Source organism: Mercurialis annua, linkage group LG7 (assembly GCF_937616625.2).
Source record: "Mercurialis annua linkage group LG7, ddMerAnnu1.2, whole genome shotgun sequence".
Classification (NCBI taxonomy): Eukaryota; Viridiplantae; Streptophyta; class Magnoliopsida; order Malpighiales; family Euphorbiaceae; genus Mercurialis; species Mercurialis annua.
In genome coordinates this window covers 11,234,851-11,251,538 of record NC_065576.1, presented here as the reverse complement: position 1 = coordinate 11,251,538, position 16,688 = coordinate 11,234,851, and the positions used below count along the sequence as shown (strand labels likewise).

At 34.0% G+C, this 16,688-nt stretch overlaps 1 protein-coding gene and 1 long non-coding RNA gene across 2 annotated transcripts; one reads left to right on the top strand and one right to left on the bottom strand.

Moving 5' to 3' along the window:
• Window positions 1-2,887: 2,887 nt before the first annotated feature.
• LOC126656798 (uncharacterized) lies at window positions 2,888-4,378 on the bottom strand. The gene is made up of 6 exons (XM_050351416.1): window positions 4,360-4,378; window positions 4,188-4,270; window positions 3,840-4,081; window positions 3,557-3,620; window positions 3,321-3,512; window positions 2,888-3,205 (listed from the first exon to the last, which is right to left on the bottom strand). Exons 1-6 carry the CDS (start codon window positions 4,376-4,378, stop codon window positions 2,888-2,890), a joined length of 918 nt encoding a protein of 305 aa, XP_050207373.1.
• Window positions 4,379-13,845: 9,467 nt separating this feature from the next.
• On the top strand, window positions 13,846-15,810 carry LOC126657543 (uncharacterized). Its single transcript, XR_007633363.2, has 3 exons — window positions 13,846-14,105; window positions 14,730-14,814; window positions 15,535-15,810. It is a non-coding gene; the product is annotated as an uncharacterized LOC126657543 (long non-coding RNA).
• Window positions 15,811-16,688: the final 878 nt, after the last annotated feature.

The window sequence follows — 16,688 nt, the reverse complement described above, 5'->3', positions numbered from 1 at the left end:
AAATTAGTTTATTTATATTCATTTTTAGCCTTTAATAATTTTTTAAATAAATCAATAATTTATTAATGACTAATTTTTGTATTGGTGTAGTTTGTATTGATATTAAAAAATGACATTTATTCCATATTGGAACATGGAGCAATTAATTAAGTTGAAGATAACAATTTACATTTATTAGGAGTAAATAAGACTTTTAAGTTTAAAATTATTAACCAAAAATAGAAGGTGGTCTATATTTTAGGACACCTAAAATAGAAAGGTGGCCTATCTTTGTGGGCGGAGGGAGTACTACAAAAGTATGGAATCGTTGATATGATAAGCTTATGGAGCTTTAATCTTCTTATGATTATTATAAATTTATCATAAAATTCTAAATTGTATTTAATTTTAATATTTTATTAGTTTTTATGTATATTAAATTGTTTGTTGGCTTACATATAAATTTTATATTTTTGAAGTTGTTTAGAGTATTATATATAATTTGTCCAAATTTATGCATGCAATGAAGAGAAAATCTATTTGTTTATTAAAATATTAAAAAATTATATGTTTTATGAAAACTAATAAAATATATCATACAATTTTATGTATATATCATAAAGAAACGAGCCTTGTTTTAAAAAAAATTATTCTTTAGTTGTCAATTTATTTTTAAAATACATTAATAAAATCAGTATTTGAGTTAATATAATTAAAATATAGAAATGAATAAAAAAATAAATAAAATTATTTGAAGCTTAAAGTTATCATTAAATTAAATTATGTAAAATCGAGAATTAAAAAAATATTAGAGATTATATTAGAGAAAATAATTATAGAATATTAAAAAGTAAAATAGAAATAGTCTTATATGAAGGATAATAAAGTCATTCTATAAAAAGTAAAATTGGAGTGCAATTATTATTAGGTGGAGTGCAAAAATCCTCACCCTAAGTCTCTCTCTCTCTCTCTCTCTCTCTCTCTCTCTCTCTCTCTCTCTCTCTCTCTCTCTCTCTCTCTCTCTATCTATATATATATATATATATATACTTACTCCCATAATATTTGATCCGAAAAATTATTTCCTTCATGGTTTTGAAAACCGACTATTTCCCTATATATAAAATTAAGCGGAGAAATATTCATTTTCTAATTAAAACTCATAGAAAAAATGGTATTTCAGACCAAATTTCATGAAAATTATAATAATTAACTCTAAATTTATTAAAAACAAAATTGTATCCTCTGAAACAAATTCCAAATATATAGTTTAGAGGGTGTGGTTCTCCCCCCAAAACAACCTCCTTCGCCCTTTACATAAATATTTAATTATTTTTATTTCTTTTCAATAAAAACTTCAATAATGAGTTTTTTTGTTTGTTTTTTGAATGTTTGCGAAGATCGTTAGCTTGATCAATTTTCTTTTGAGTTGCATGTGAAATTTATGGAATGATCTAGTTTATTTTAAGTTCTTTTTATTACATATCAAAGTTTTTTTAATTTAGCCAAAATTTTAGAGTTTGAAAAAAGTTGAAGATTTTCTTAAAATTTTATTTTAGTGTTTATTTTAATATTTGAGTTACTGTTTTTTTGGTTAAATGACTAGTATATTTGCTCTTCCACAAAGAAGTAGAAGGCAAAAAAGCTCAAAAAGAGCTAAATGGAGTTACAGAAATAATCTAAGTTTCTGAATACATCATAAACAGAATAAGAAAAACCAATATGATTATCCTTGTAGTAGGTCACTGCTCTACAAATACCCATGAGGATTAGAGAATCAACATCTGTTAATACATGTCTGAAAACCTTCTTATTTAGAGCTTTCCATAGTTCCTAAATACAAAAGAACCATATCATTTGCCACTGAGAACGATATCTTTTATCTAAGATTGAACTCCAAGAATCAAAGAAAAGATGGATATGTGAAGGAATAACCCAATGAACATTGCACAATCTAAGAATATAGTTCTAGAAGTTTCAAGCAAAATGACGTTGAATAATAATGTGAGAACTTGTCTCCTCCTCCAAGCAAATTGAGCAAGAAATCTGATTAATAAAGAGAATTCCTCGATGAAAGAAATTATCATTTGAAGCAATTATGTCTCTAGCAATCAATTACATGAAGAACAAAATTCGTGGAGGAATTTTGAACTTCCAGAACCTGCCAAAAAGCTTCAGTTGCGCAGAAGGACCTGCTGAAATACTCCGGGTAACAAAACAGGTCGGCATGAAAGTCATGTCGAACCAGCTTGTATCATCAAATCTGTCAACACAAGGCTGACGTGAAAACAACAAGTCTTGAAGGTCAGACAATAACTGATGTCCTCCGATGCGAAGACGGCGGCGCCAAGAGAAAATGTAACACTGCTGTTGATGATCATACAAATCAAAAACCATTAGATCCTTTCTCATGGACAAAGAAAATAAAGAAGGAAAAAGCGTGGAAAGGGGAGCCAGACCATTCCAATTGTCCATCCAAAATCTTATATCATTACCATTACTAACCTAGGGTCATATACAAGCCATTTTTAAAAGTCTCCCAAACTAATGAATTGTTGACGTGGAAAGGGGAGCCAGACCATTCCAATTGTCCATCCAAAATCTTATATCATTACCATTACTAACCTAGGGTCATATACAAGCCATTTTTAAAAGTCTCCCAAACTAATGAATTGTTGACGCATCCCACCTGAACCCCACGCCATAAGTGTGAAAGAAAGTTTGGATTAACTAATTCAGTATCATACCATTTAAGCATGCTTGAGCTATAAGAAACAACATTGAACCAAAGTGAGTTAATGTTCGCAGTCTTGAATTTCGAAATCCCTTAATAAGCAACCTCTGTTTTTTTTAATCTAAGAGGCGTAATATTCAGACCCCCATGATTAAAAGGAAGACAAACATTAGATCAAGCCACTTTGTTAAAACCCGAGTTGAGCACTGAACCGTTCCATAAAAATTTGTGCATGAGACGTTCTAAAGATAGAACCACTGACTGAGGAATAAGAAAAGAGTAGAGATAGTAAATCGGAAAACTACTAAGAACAAATTTGACCAAAACTAGTCTGCCAGCCGAAGATAATAATTTTCCTTTCCAACCTGCCTGTTGCTGCGAGAAATTGCAAACAATAGGATCCCGAAATTTGGCTTTAATCGGCTTCAGAGATAAAGGTAGACCTAGATAGGTAATAGGTAATTCTTTGATTTTATATGAGAATATTTGAAGCTTCAAATAAAGATAAATCATCCACATTAATACCAATAATGGAAGATTTATGGTAATTAATTTCAAGCCCAAAAACTAACTCAAAACAGCGAAGAATTCGAAGTAAGTTCCTAACCATCTCTAGATCATTGGGTAAGAAAATAAGATTATCATCTACAAGTTGCAGCAGAGAGATCGAATTTGAATAACAATCCACGCGTATACCGTCATTTAAACCCAAAGAAACTGCTTTTTCGAACAAAGCTTTCAAGCCTTCAACAGCTAAAACAAACAGCATAGGGGAGAAAGGATCTCCCTGTCTAACCCCCTTCCCATGTTGAAATTCTTAATAGGACTACCATTAACAAGAACCGAAAGCTGAGTAGAGAAGAAAAATGAAGACATCCATCTAATCCATGAATTATCAAAATTCATGCTAGCGAGCATTTTAAGAATGTAATTCCAAGAAATAGAATCAAATGCCTCTTTAAAATCAAGTTTAATAAGAAAAACTTAATCTTTCCGCCTATTAGCTCTGTGAATTAATTCAGAAGCTATCATATGACAATCATGAATATTTCTTCCTTTAATAAAAGTTAAAGTGATTCTCTAAAATAATTGAAGGAAGGATAGGGGATAATCTGTAAGCCAGGACTTTAGACAAAAGCTTGAAAACTCCATTGATAAGATCGATAGGTCGAAAACTTTGATATCTATAGCCCCTTTCACTTTAGGAATAAGAACTAAGAAAGTTGTGTTCAAGCCTGCAAGAAAGGTACCCGTTCTGTGGAAATCAGAGAATAAGTGTAAGAAATCTTGTTTGATGATACCCCAAGCTTTCTTATAAAAAAAGAAGTTAAACCCATCTGGGCCCGGCGCTTTATTTTTAGTCATAATCTACCAAAGTCAAGGAAATTTCCTATTCTGAAAATGAAGAAACCAAACCCGCAGCCTGGTCCATGGACAGAGACCGAATAGACAAGTTATCTAGAGAGAAAATCACCTTGGTTTGGGGCTGGAAAAGATGTTTGTAGAACAAATGAATGTTAAGTTCAACATCCTTAGGAACCGAATAAATGTTGTTCCCTACATTAATTTATGCAATACAAGGCATGGACCGAAGCAATAGTATGAAAGAACTCAATATTCTTGTCTCCAGAAGCATTCTAATTTACCCTCGATTTTTGATGCCATAGAGTCTCTAACTATTTAGAAACGGTAGTAAAATCATAACGCATAGTGCTCAGCTTAGCATTCTCCTGCATTGAAAGTTCCTTCAAATCAGCTGCAGCTTCCAAATTCTAAATAGAACTCTGAATAGACTCAATCCTCGAATTTAAGTTACCAAAAAAATTAGTATTCCAGACTTTGATGATTTTTCTCAACTCCTTAAACTTGAATACCAGGTTAGCTCTCAGAAAATTAAGAGATAATTCCCTCAAGAATGCGAAATCAAATCATGGAAAGATGGGTTACTCCACCACGCATTAATTGATCTAAAGGGCTTCAGACCCCAATTAGAAGCAGCTGCCAAAATAATCATGATTGGAAAGTGGTCTGAGAAATTCCTCAAAAGAGCATGAAGGCATAAATTTGGCTAAGTGACAAAAGCATATGAAGATAAGAAGCAACGGTAAATCTTTGAACGAGATAAAGAATTATGCCAAGTAGAATAACGACCTTGAAGCGGAGACTCCTCAAGATTATAAGAATTAATGAAATCCGAAAATTGAAGCATACCTGACGAAAACCCATTGCAATTAACCCTCTCTGACGGCTGCAATATTTCGTTGAAATCTCCTACGAAAACACATATCCTGTCAGTTTGAAGTTCCAGACCAATTTCAGACCACAAGGTGTTTTTGTCAGTTGCAAGAGAGCAGCCATAGACCAACAAAAATCAAATATGAAAATCAAGAAACTCAAAATCAATACAAATCCATCGAGAGAAAATAGCGATTCTAGTAGCCGTAAGAGTATTCCTGTCCCAAATACAAATTAATCCTCCCGAGGCCCCAATTGAAGGCGAAAAGCAGTAGCTAAAATCCTTATTTGGCCAAAGAAGACTAATAAGAACATCATCCACCTGTTCTTTCTTATTTTCGATAAAACCCACAAGAGAAATACTATTTTTCTAAATTAAAGAACGAATAATCCTTTGTTTTCTCGAAAAAGACATAACACCCCGGAAATTCCATGATATAAAGTTGATTATATCAGACATAAAAGATTAAAAAAACCTTGAGGTAAAAGAACCTATCAAACTTGATTTTGAACCTGAGACTCCTTGCTTATTCTCTAGGAAATAAGACTAATGATTCCATTATGATTTTCAACTGCAAATAAGCCCATTTGTAGACCTGCATCCCAAGTTTTTTGCACCTCAAACTCCAAACTATTAATAACCGGGCGATCATTGTCAATCTGTCTCATACAACCTCAAATAATACCGTCTGATTCCACTTCAAGACCTGCAGAATATTGGGAGCACGATATATGCGAATCCTTTGGTGGAATAACCTTAAACTTCTTACGTTGAGTAATATAAGATAAGTCTGGATTTGGAAAAGTGTCTTCGAATTGATCGAGAAGTTATCTGAACTATCCTTGCTATCAACATCCAATAGACTTTCTAAAACATGAGCTGCATTTTCTGAAACATGAACTGCATCTAACATAACAACCTGAGTTTCAATATCTCCCTTTGCAATTACCTGTTCAGAAAATACAGAAGTCTGTGTTGGAGTATGATTAACTGGAAGAGATTTACTCCTAAGACAATCAGGGTGCTTCCCGTCATGAAGTTGCTCATCATTGTCCGATTCTGATGAAGAAGAAAAATTGAATGAATTATCAAAGACTTGGCCATTAACTGTAATGGCAAAATTACAGTCAATACGATTCGAACTTGTCGATATGAGCACTAAACCCGAATCCATCCGTTCCTTGCTTGATACCAAAGGATGAATGGAAACCATGTTGCCAACCCTATCACCTATGAATTTGAAAAAACGCTCTTCCCAGGCAATTAAAGGAACATCAGAGATGTTAATCCACACGAAACGCTCTCCCGAAGAAAAAGACCCATCCCAAAGAGAAAGGGAAGAAAAGAAATCTGAAAGTTTAGGAAAGATTTTCCCAATTTGATCATTGTCCTATGGATTGAAAAAATTAAGTAAAACAGACTTTCCCCCCTAGAAGAAAGAAAGAATCATATAAAATATCACGATTCATTAAATAGGAAGAAATATTAAACAGGTCAGGTAATGCATTGACAATAACAATTGATGAACTAGGACGAGTAGAAACCATCAATGTATCGTAGACGATCGAACGTTAATTAACCACCTGGGAATAAGAGCAAGAATAACACAATGAAGAATGAAATCATGATGCTTTTGACAGTAGCAGATATCTTGCATTGCATGGGACGGACTATAGGGTTTGGATATTTTGGAAAATAAGCCCTAATTCTCATAAATCAATGAATATGTTGTTCAATATATATAGGGAATCTCTTGCATCCCGATCAGGCTCGAGATGAAGAAAACCAAAAAATTTATTCAATCGATTCTTTTTACGTGCGATCGTAACCCTACCTTGAATATGGTATTCGGCAAAAGCCCTCTGAAGATCAGAATAGGACCATAATTCTGGGAAGTTCTCAAAGTAGAGAACCCTAGCTGGAGAGGAATGATTACCTGGAATGAATCTGGGCGGAGGAGCAGTTGACAGAAAAGCTACTAGCGGCTGCTGAGAGAGGGGTTTAGGATTTTGGGGTGGCATGACGGGGAGAGAGGTTTTTTTAGTAACTTAACTAAAGTTTTTCTCTTTTTTTAGTATTATTTGAGTTAATGTTTATTTTTTGTGGTTGTTTTGACGTTAGATTTATCTTTCAGAATCTTATTGAACATGATGTTTCAAAAAATATGATGTTTTAATGGATCAAGCGGTTACACGGGCAAGGACGAAACCATGCTATATGGCCGAAGGGGCATCCGCCCCCATAAATATATTTATTTTAACAAATGTACCCTTCAACTTTTTTATTTTATAAAAATTTAGCTATTTTTATGTATTTCGCCCCTAAAAAAGAATTTTGTATGATTTCGTTCCACCATTTCACAAATCTAGTTCAGCTCTTGTTCACAGACTAATCCAAAGTGATTAAAATCAAGACCTTCGTACCAACAAAACTTTATTTATTGCTGCGAGACAAGATGACACCTTTAGCAAAATTACTAGCCTTATTCTGGTTATTTCTTTTTTGCATACAATTATTTGTTAGATTAGAATTTGAAATGTCATATGGTTAAATTTTATAATATGAATTTCATTATTATATTTTAATCTCCTTCAATAGATTCTACCTTTGAAACATATATATAACCGGTCGCTTGATGGCTGTTACGTCAACCTTCGGGCCTAGGATCCGTTGTGGTTTTGATGTTAAAGAAACCTCGAAACGGATTTTGTTTAGTCAGTTTTAATACGCTATAGTTCGACGTAGTTAGTTGATGATGGTTGCTGGAATTGTTGGGTGCAGAATAGAGGTATTGCGAGGGCAATATCTCGAGCTATACAGCTCCGAATTAAGTTCCATTTGTTGGTTCGAAAACTTAAGGGTGTTTTATAAAAGTGATTAGTTCCGCATTCTGCAGATTCGACCTCTAAGAGACTCGAATAAATCAGAACATTACGTCGCACTTAACAATTTTGATATTCTGGACAGTCCAAGTTATTAACTTCAGGGCTAGTTTTCGACACCTTCGGGTGTTATTAATAGTCCTAAACCTGAACGAAAGTTGTAGAGGAAATTCTGAACTTTAAGAATGTTGGTTTTGTTTAGAGGTCAGACTATTTTACAGTTAGCAATAGTAGTCGTTTGCAGGGTCGATAGTGTGACAAGTTATATACTTGTTATTCTTGAATCTTGTACGTCTATCGAGTTAGAACCTATCTTGATAATTATGTGAGTTGTCTTAAGGTTCGACAAGACGATCTATTAACGGATAAGGAGCTCACGGAGCTTACGCTTTTTATTGAAGATTATGGATAAGCAAGCAATGAGTTTATTACGTGGATTGTTTACATTTAAAATGTTTTAAAAATGCAATTCCTTATGCAAATGTTTATCTAGTTTGCATAACATCATTTTGAAAGAATTGTTTTTTTTTTTTCGAAATGCATATATTATGTTTTGAAACCAGTATAGATTCTATGGAACGAGCTTTCCTATTGGGCGGAAATAGGAACTGTGTGATCACCGGTTAAGCTTAACAAATTCGAATTCGGCTTTGGTTTGAGGTTGTGTGTTGTGGTGTGGTTTTGCCTAGTATGGGTGAAATCGAGCTAATTATCTCGGGACTCATAGCTAGAGGAATTTTGTACGTACGCATGTTTATCTATATTATATAAGTAGTACAAGTATTAAAATACTTGTATGAAAGCAATTTTAAAATCCGTAACAATCAAGGATTAGGTTTCCAATCAGATACTCATAAACGGATGCATTCAATTGATTAAAAAATACATCGTTTTGAAATGTTTTATAAATTCTATGATGTAAACTAATGAATTCACTCAGTGACGACTGACCCCCCTCCCCCCCCCCCCAACACACACAGTGTTTCATTTTAGGTGCAAGTATCTGAAGTGCCACAGTGTTTCATTTTAGGTGCAAGTATCTGAAGTGCCAGATTCCATTTTTTGTAATACCCCAAAATATTTAAGTATTTAATTGGACCAGGTGTCCAGTTCTGATTCGCTAGGGTGGCGATATCGGAAATGATTTACAAGAAATTAAAAGTAATTATGCGGAATTTAATATCATATTCCAATTCTAAAGTGGTAATTTAACCAGTTAAGTCCCAAAAAGGGAAATTATTTCGTCAAGGTCCGCGAAATGTTTTATAGAAATAGTGGTAAAAATTTGGGGTCAATCGGAGACCTTTTAAAATTTGGACGCGGATGCGTTTTGGGTTAAATTGCAACTTTTGAGAAGTTTAAGGACTAAAGTGCGAATTAGCCAATTAAATCTTGAAAATAATAATTAAAAGATTATTGACGGAAAAACAATAATTTTGAGTTAGTATTATTTATTTGGATATAAATAATACGTATAAAACAGATACTTAATTATTTGGTTAAAAGAGTAAGTTTAAAAGAGAAATGGTTTAAGTTGAAGAGTTAAAGAACCAAAATGGCTAATTAGCCAAACATATATATGATCATTTGAAGAAGCTGGATGATTCCAGAGAGAAAGAAGAACGTATCAGTGAAGGAAAGAAAGGTTCGACGATCGATTACGATCCGCCGTGGTTTCGTCGTTTCTTGTCCAAATCGAGCGTTCTTTATATCGATTTGTTCAGAATTCGATTCTCTACGATATTTGAGCTTCAAATTGAGGTAAGCTTGACGTTTTTATTTCGGGAATTAGTAAATAAGTGTTATTTCGTTTTAACGAATTAAACGAATCGTAATCGCATTTCTATAGTCGTTTTTGGTGGAGATTGAATTGAGATATATGTGTAAACGAAGTGGAAGCATGTCGGGAATGACGATGAGATGCGAAGCGCCCGAAAAAGTCATTTTCCGGGGGCTGAGTGCGGTGTGCGAACGCACACCGCAGTGTGCGATCGCACACATGGTGTGCGAACGAACACCTGTTGGTGTGCGAACGCACACTGGGCAGTGCGTAAGCACGGGACCCTTCGGGGGCTCGCACAGCCAGCTACCACGCCTGTTTGGACATTTTGCCCCATTTCGACCTAGATTTCCGACTTCTAGTACGTCGGGCATTAAAAGTGAATTACGGACCCCGAAAACGAGAAATTTGGATATCGAACACAACGTGTTCGATTAGGGTTTCGAGATATAAGGAACCTAAGATTAAGAATCGATGAATAAGAGGTATAACGAATATCTCGACTAAGTATTAGAACACTATCAAAGTTAAGAATCGTATTTGAAATACGATTATATTAACCTAAGTTTATAACTTAGGATTTTAGTACTAAGTCTACCTTTATAAATTAAACGTACAGGTGATTCGGATAAGTAACTGACGTATCGACGAGCTACCAGGCCGATGAGCTAGAATAGCTACGTAATCAAGCGACGTATGGAGTTCGCGTTTATGGGATCTTTATATTATTATATTTCGGAAAGCGGTCACTGTGAGTTGCATTTACTTTTACGTATTATTTATAAAAGCTAATTTCTTATATTAGGAATATAATTATTAAATACATCGTATCTATATAACTTGCTCGTATAAGATATTACTATGTTTGATTTATCCGTTTGTATGAATGATGTTTTATTCATGGCTTTGAATGCATGAATTTAGTATGCAATGCGAAGAAACTAACTACCTATTGGGTGTCAATGGGCTGTGTGATCACCAGTATTGAGTCAGTCTAGAGTGTCTGACTTTGTGATTAAAGATTTAATATATTGATGCATGATATAATACGAATACGATACGAGGGTGAACTCGGTTACGGTGTAACCTGAACCCCGTATCTAGTGGGTTGGACCCACCAGTGAGTTGGACTCACTTTAAGATTCGATACGAGAGAGCACTCGGCTACGGTGTAGTCTGGAGTCCCCGTATCTAATGAGTTGGACTAACACTTTGAAATTAAGAATGTCTATTATTTGCATATATCATGAATTTATAAACGTATTAAGCGTATGACGCTATATTTTGATAATAACATTAGTAACTTGCAAACGCACTCAGTATTTTCCCAAATATTGACCCCTTACTCTGATGTTTGCAGGTAGTCGGAGTCGGATCAGAAAAACCATCCCCATTGTGCCAGATGTCGTTGGACTTGCACAAGTATGAATTCCTAGAGCTGCAGTAGTCTGACCCTGTTGTTTTCCGAATTTTTCCATGGTTATGATATGAGCGAGTCAGTTGCTCTCTGATTCTTTATTTCCTCGGAGGTTTTACTTTATTTAATAAAATTATTAAATTAATTTTATTCTTAGACCACAGTAGTAATTAGAAGTCGTATATGCCAAATACTTGTAATAAACTTATTCAATGGATTATTGCTGTTTTGGGATTCTTTTATCAACTTGGGTTAATATGTACTTCTGCCATATTTAAGACTCAGAGTTGACTGAGCATTTTATAATAAATGTTGTATATTATGAACTGCTAGAACTAGGCTGAAGTCTCGGTTGCCCCCGAGCATTGGTTTTCTTGAAGGTTTATGTATTTGTTGGTTATCCGCAAGGCTAGCTACGGGTTTTGGTACAGCCATACCCATACCCTAGCGCCGGTCGCGATTCATGAAAATGGGTCGTGACAAACTTGGTATGAGAGCTTTGGTTTCAAACCAAGGCCTTATGCATGTTATGTGTTATATGTTTTTGGCATGATAAGTTGATGTCGTGTCATAGAAACTAATGCCGAATTAGGATTCGTGTCTTGTCTTTTAAAACATCATCTTTTGTTTTTAAACTTTCAGCCTACATCCTATAGGTGATGTCTGTCAGTCTTAATTTTGTGTTGATGCTATGATTGACAATTAATTTCACTTGGATGTTACTTGCTGTGTTTTATCATGTTGAGGTTATTTCACTTGGGTGATTATAATTACTTTCGATTTCTCGAGAAATCTTAGGTTGGAATATTTTTTTTAAACTCATACTTGGGTATGATGTTGTTTGATAAACTTTGGCGTTTATGCCTGATACAATTTTGAGTATATGATATGGTTACAACTATCTTACATGATGCGCTGAATTGCTTTTACCTTATTAATAAAGTACATCTTGGCTTTGGCCTCGATTGTTGATTTTAAATGTGATCGTATGTTGGGCGTTAGCCTTGTTTTTTCTATTAAAGAGATTTTGGGTTAAACTTTAAAACATGTTTTGGTGGTCATACATTATATGACCACATGTTTTTTTAAAGATTTTCATTGAGAATATTGTTTTATCCGATTTGTGTTTCAACACAGATACAAAAGAGAAATTTGAGTTTAATTCTTTAAAAGTTTGATTTTTGGTTAAATTGCTAGTAAAGAGGATTTTTACTGTATTTTGAATCTTTGGGATTTACGGAATGGCTGTTTGAGATCAAAGATTTCCCACTTGAGTTTTTAAATTACTGTTTAACGGTTGGGTTAAGTTGAGATCCCAAATTTTAAAGGATGGTAATTTTATTAAAATATTTTTCCGGAATTACAAATATTTTGAATACGTTTTATAAACGGTTGTTTTGGGTTCGACTTGGGTCGCCGAAATTTAGGAGTTGAGCTTGGTAGGTGTAATGACTCGGCTACCTCGATGATTTTTGTAATACCCCGTAAAATGTTAAGATAACTTTCAGATATTAGGACGTGCCACTTGTCCGAAATTAAGAAGTTGGGATAAGGTGATCGTGAATGAGAATCAAAATGACAAGTATTGTCAAAATAGGTATATTAATTGGATCGCAGAATAATAATTTTTAAGCGAAAATTTGTTATTCGGAGTGATTATTAGCGGGACTAAAAGGAAGCCAGAGTAATTAAAATAAAATAAAGTATAAGTCCCGAGCTAATAATTTTCACGTCAAGGTTCGTGAAATATTTTTAAGAAATTATGGAAAAAGTTTCATAATTTTTGGATATCGTTTAGATAAGCACGACGGTTAATTGAGAAATTGAGTTAAAGTGCAAATTAGCCACTTTAAGGACTAAAGTGGAATTTTGACCATAAAATTAAGAGGAAAGTTGTGCTTTACTCTATTTTCTTAAGATAAGAAAATAATATCCATAAAATGATTATCGATAATCATTAAAATGAAATATTGGACGAAAAAGTGCAAGTTAGCTCAAAATGGAATTTTGAGCGTTTTTGGCCAAAATTGCCAAAATAAAATTATTAGAAAATGAAGTTATAAGATATGGGACTAATATTATTTATTTGATAATAAATAATATAGAATTAATCGGACCTAAAAGATTTAGCGTTCGACGGACTAAATTGGACGAAAAAAAAAGTTATGGATTAAAGAATGAGGAGGTGGCAATTTTAAGTACTAAAGGTGATATTAACCAATTACTTCCTAAGGAAGATGTTGACTTCCTACACTTATTGATTTCTCTAGCATATCCATTATTCATTCAAAGAAAAAGAAAGAAAAAGAGATGGAGAAAAGAGGAAGCCATGGGAGATGAGGTTTTGGAGCGTTTTTGCTAAAATCGAGCTACGGAGCTCGTTTCTCGACCAAATTGAACGATATTTGTGGCTATGGATTCAGGACTCAATTCTATACTTAAGGTAAGCATCAATTCACGATTTTGTTGGCTAATTTTGAACGAATTTGGATGAATTGTGGGCTGTTATTTTCGGCAATTAGGTAATCATGGTGTTTGATGATTTTTGTTGATTATAAGCTTATAATTAAGTGTTTTAATGGTTGAATGATGATTAATTGAGGCTGATATGTTGAAGGAAGGTCATGGCCGAAAATATTTTAACTTGGATGATTAAATTGAATAAAAATGGATGATAAATATGTAGGTGAATTATGACAATTTTGGATGAATTCATGTTGATGATTATTGAAAATCATAAGCTTTGATTAGGAGTTATAATGGCTGAATTATGATGGATGTAATTAAGATGAACTAATGAATGAAAATTGGAAGGGAATGAGCTAGAGTGTTTCGGCAATTACACTAAGATTAGTGTTTGAATTGATTAAGGAGTTATGTATATTTTGAAGCGAAAATGGAGAGTGTGACAATGAAACGTTGTGCGTTTTGCTTCCTAGGTTCGGAAGGCCTTCGACCAGCCACACCCTGACCCTAGTAGGCAGAGGTATGAAGGCCATAGGGGCTGCATGGGAAGTCCTTATGAGTCGAGAACGAAAGCTTTCATTGTTAGTAAGTTCGACGGGCGACGGGTCGAGGTAAGTTAAAGTATAAAGTTCGACGTGTTGAAATCAAGTTGTTGATTGAAATTTGGAATAGTTAATGATCAAGACATTGGGCCCGAATCTAGTACAATGGTTTATAATATAAATGCTAAGGTCTAAGATTCCGATAAGTTATAAGTTACGAGATGAGTTTACGCAAACTAGTAGGACGTTTTGCAGAAAACTATTCTGCAAAACAGCCCTATTGCGAAGTCCGTATCTCGAGCTATATAACTCCAAATTAAGTTCCGTTTGTTGGTACGGAAACTTAAGGATGTTATCTAAATATTTTTTAAGTATAAGTTTTTGCAAAATAGAAACCTAAAATGTTCATTTTGGACTGAACATTTTATTGTGCAGTCTGCCCTGCACTTATAATCAGCTTTAAGGAAATAACTTCGGAGCTAATTTCCGACACCTTCGGATGCTTATCTCAGTCCGAGACCTAAACGAATATTTTAGGAGACATTCTAAACTTTAAGAATGTTAAGTTTGTTTAGAGGCCGGACTGTTTTAAATGAGCGGTTTCGATAGCCGAAATTGGCTAGAAATTATATTTTGGATATTTAGCATATAGTTAGAATGTTAATAATTTAGGTTATTATCGAATCTTTGTAGACTCGCCGAGGAGACTACTAACGGAACACGGAACGTGACGAACGATATTGCTTTGTTTGTTCTAGAAGATTTTGGATAGCAAGTGGTGAGTTTACAGTCTACTTTTGCGTGTTATTAATAAAAGTTATTTATTTTGTTTATTATTATTATAAATGCATCGCATAAAATGTTATTATTTATAATGATTATTATTTTTATTAAATGTTTATTCTTTATGAAATAAAACTAGTATAGTGATCCGGGGAAACGAGCTACCTATTGGGCGTCAATAGGCTGTGTGATCACCAGTATCCGGGTCAGTCATAGAATTAGTATAGATAGAAGCTTGTATTTAAAAATGTTTAATATGATCTCGTTAAATGATGACTATGTTTGGGAGTAAGGAGGGTTATATTTTTGGTAGATACGTGAGTAACTCGGTTGAACTATCTCGGGACCCGTATCTAGTGAGTAACTCGGTTGAACTATCTCGGGACTCACACTTTGGGATTAAGCAGTGACATGATGTAACTCGGTTGAACTATCTCGGGACTATGTCACGTGGTAACGAGTAACTCGGTTGAACTATCTCGGGACCGTACCACTTGGATTGAAATGATTTGATATAATATTGATGGATACAATATGAGTAGGATACGAATAGGAAATAGTAAGAGTTTAAGATTAAGGTTTCAATCGGATCTAATACTTGATATATACTATGTTCATATATATTTGTTATGTTTTAAATGCGATGTTATTTTACATAACACCATTAGTAACGTAAACTCACTCAGTATTTCCCAAAATACTGATCCCCTCACAGTGTTTCATTTCAGGGTCATAGTAAAGGATATGACGAACTTCTATCCTTGTTCCAGAAGTTCGGAGTTTGTACGGAATCAATAGTGCTGCAGTAGTTGAGTTTTAGTAAGTTGTAACGGTGTGTCAAACGGTTTTGATTGTAAAACGTATACTCTGATATTTGTAAAAGGTTTTGAAACTGCGTTTTTAAACCGTATGTAAAAGGTGGAACGGGCTGTGCTGGATGTGAGACATCGCAATATAAGACCCAGGTTCCTATGTAATGTTTTCAGGTTTTGAACTAGACGTTTGTATACGTCAAGAATGGAAAGGCTTTTATGAAAATTATTTTTGTATATGATTATGAGTTTTGTTTTATCAATTTATTCGCGAAAAGTAAATTTATACTCGTTTTAGGCTTGCTACGGGTTTTGGAAACAAAATTTCCCATTCCCTAGCGCCGGTCGCGACTTGAGATTTCGGGTCGTGACAATTTTATGGTTTGAGATACTTGGGTACCGTTTTAAAGCAATTGATTAATAATAAGAGACTTGCACAAATTGTAATTTTGTTTTAACCGTGGAGCTCAACAAAATTTGAAAGTTTTTGTATTTGACTTTAAATTTTAAAACGAATTTTGAAGCGTACTATTAAAGGATGATGTAATTACATGGTGATTTTGTAATGAGATTTCAAAAAAAATGTTGTGGCATGTCCTAATTTGTCTTTTAAGTATGTTTGGGGTTAATTGTGTTCAATGGCATGCTTGGGTGAATTATGGTTCATAGAATTTGTAATCCGTTGGTAATAAGATTCGTTGTATAAGTCGTTTGTCTATTGGACTAAGTTGATTGTATTTGTTTGTCTCTTCGTGTGGAGTAGCACATGAGATGATTTATTCACGTGGTCATGGTTGGCTTACCTTGATATATGATTCGTGGATCGAAATCTTTAGCTTTTGATATCGAGGAAGATGAGGGAAATATTCTCTGGGAATGGTTGATGGTTTCTGATTATTCTGGAAAGGATATTGGAAATTCTGACCCGAGAAGATAGATCGGTGTATTAATACACTAGTGATTGCACCAATTAATGATGTGATGCAGGAGCTGGCGGTAAGTTTCGTAGCAGCGTATTGATGTGTAATTCCTTTAGGAATAAGCTCAGTCTGAATTG

Excerpts from the sequence above, each read along its gene's own strand:
- LOC126656798 (XM_050351416.1), bottom strand. Across the intron at positions 4,082-4,187 it reads TTTTCCAGCCCCAAACCAAG|ATTATGACTAAAAATAAAGC; the intron begins GTGATTTTCTCT and ends TGACTTTGGTAG. Across the intron at positions 3,513-3,556 it reads TCTTCTCTACTCAGCTTTCG|GGGGTTAGACAGGGAGATCC; the intron begins GTTCTTGTTAAT and ends CAACATGGGAAG.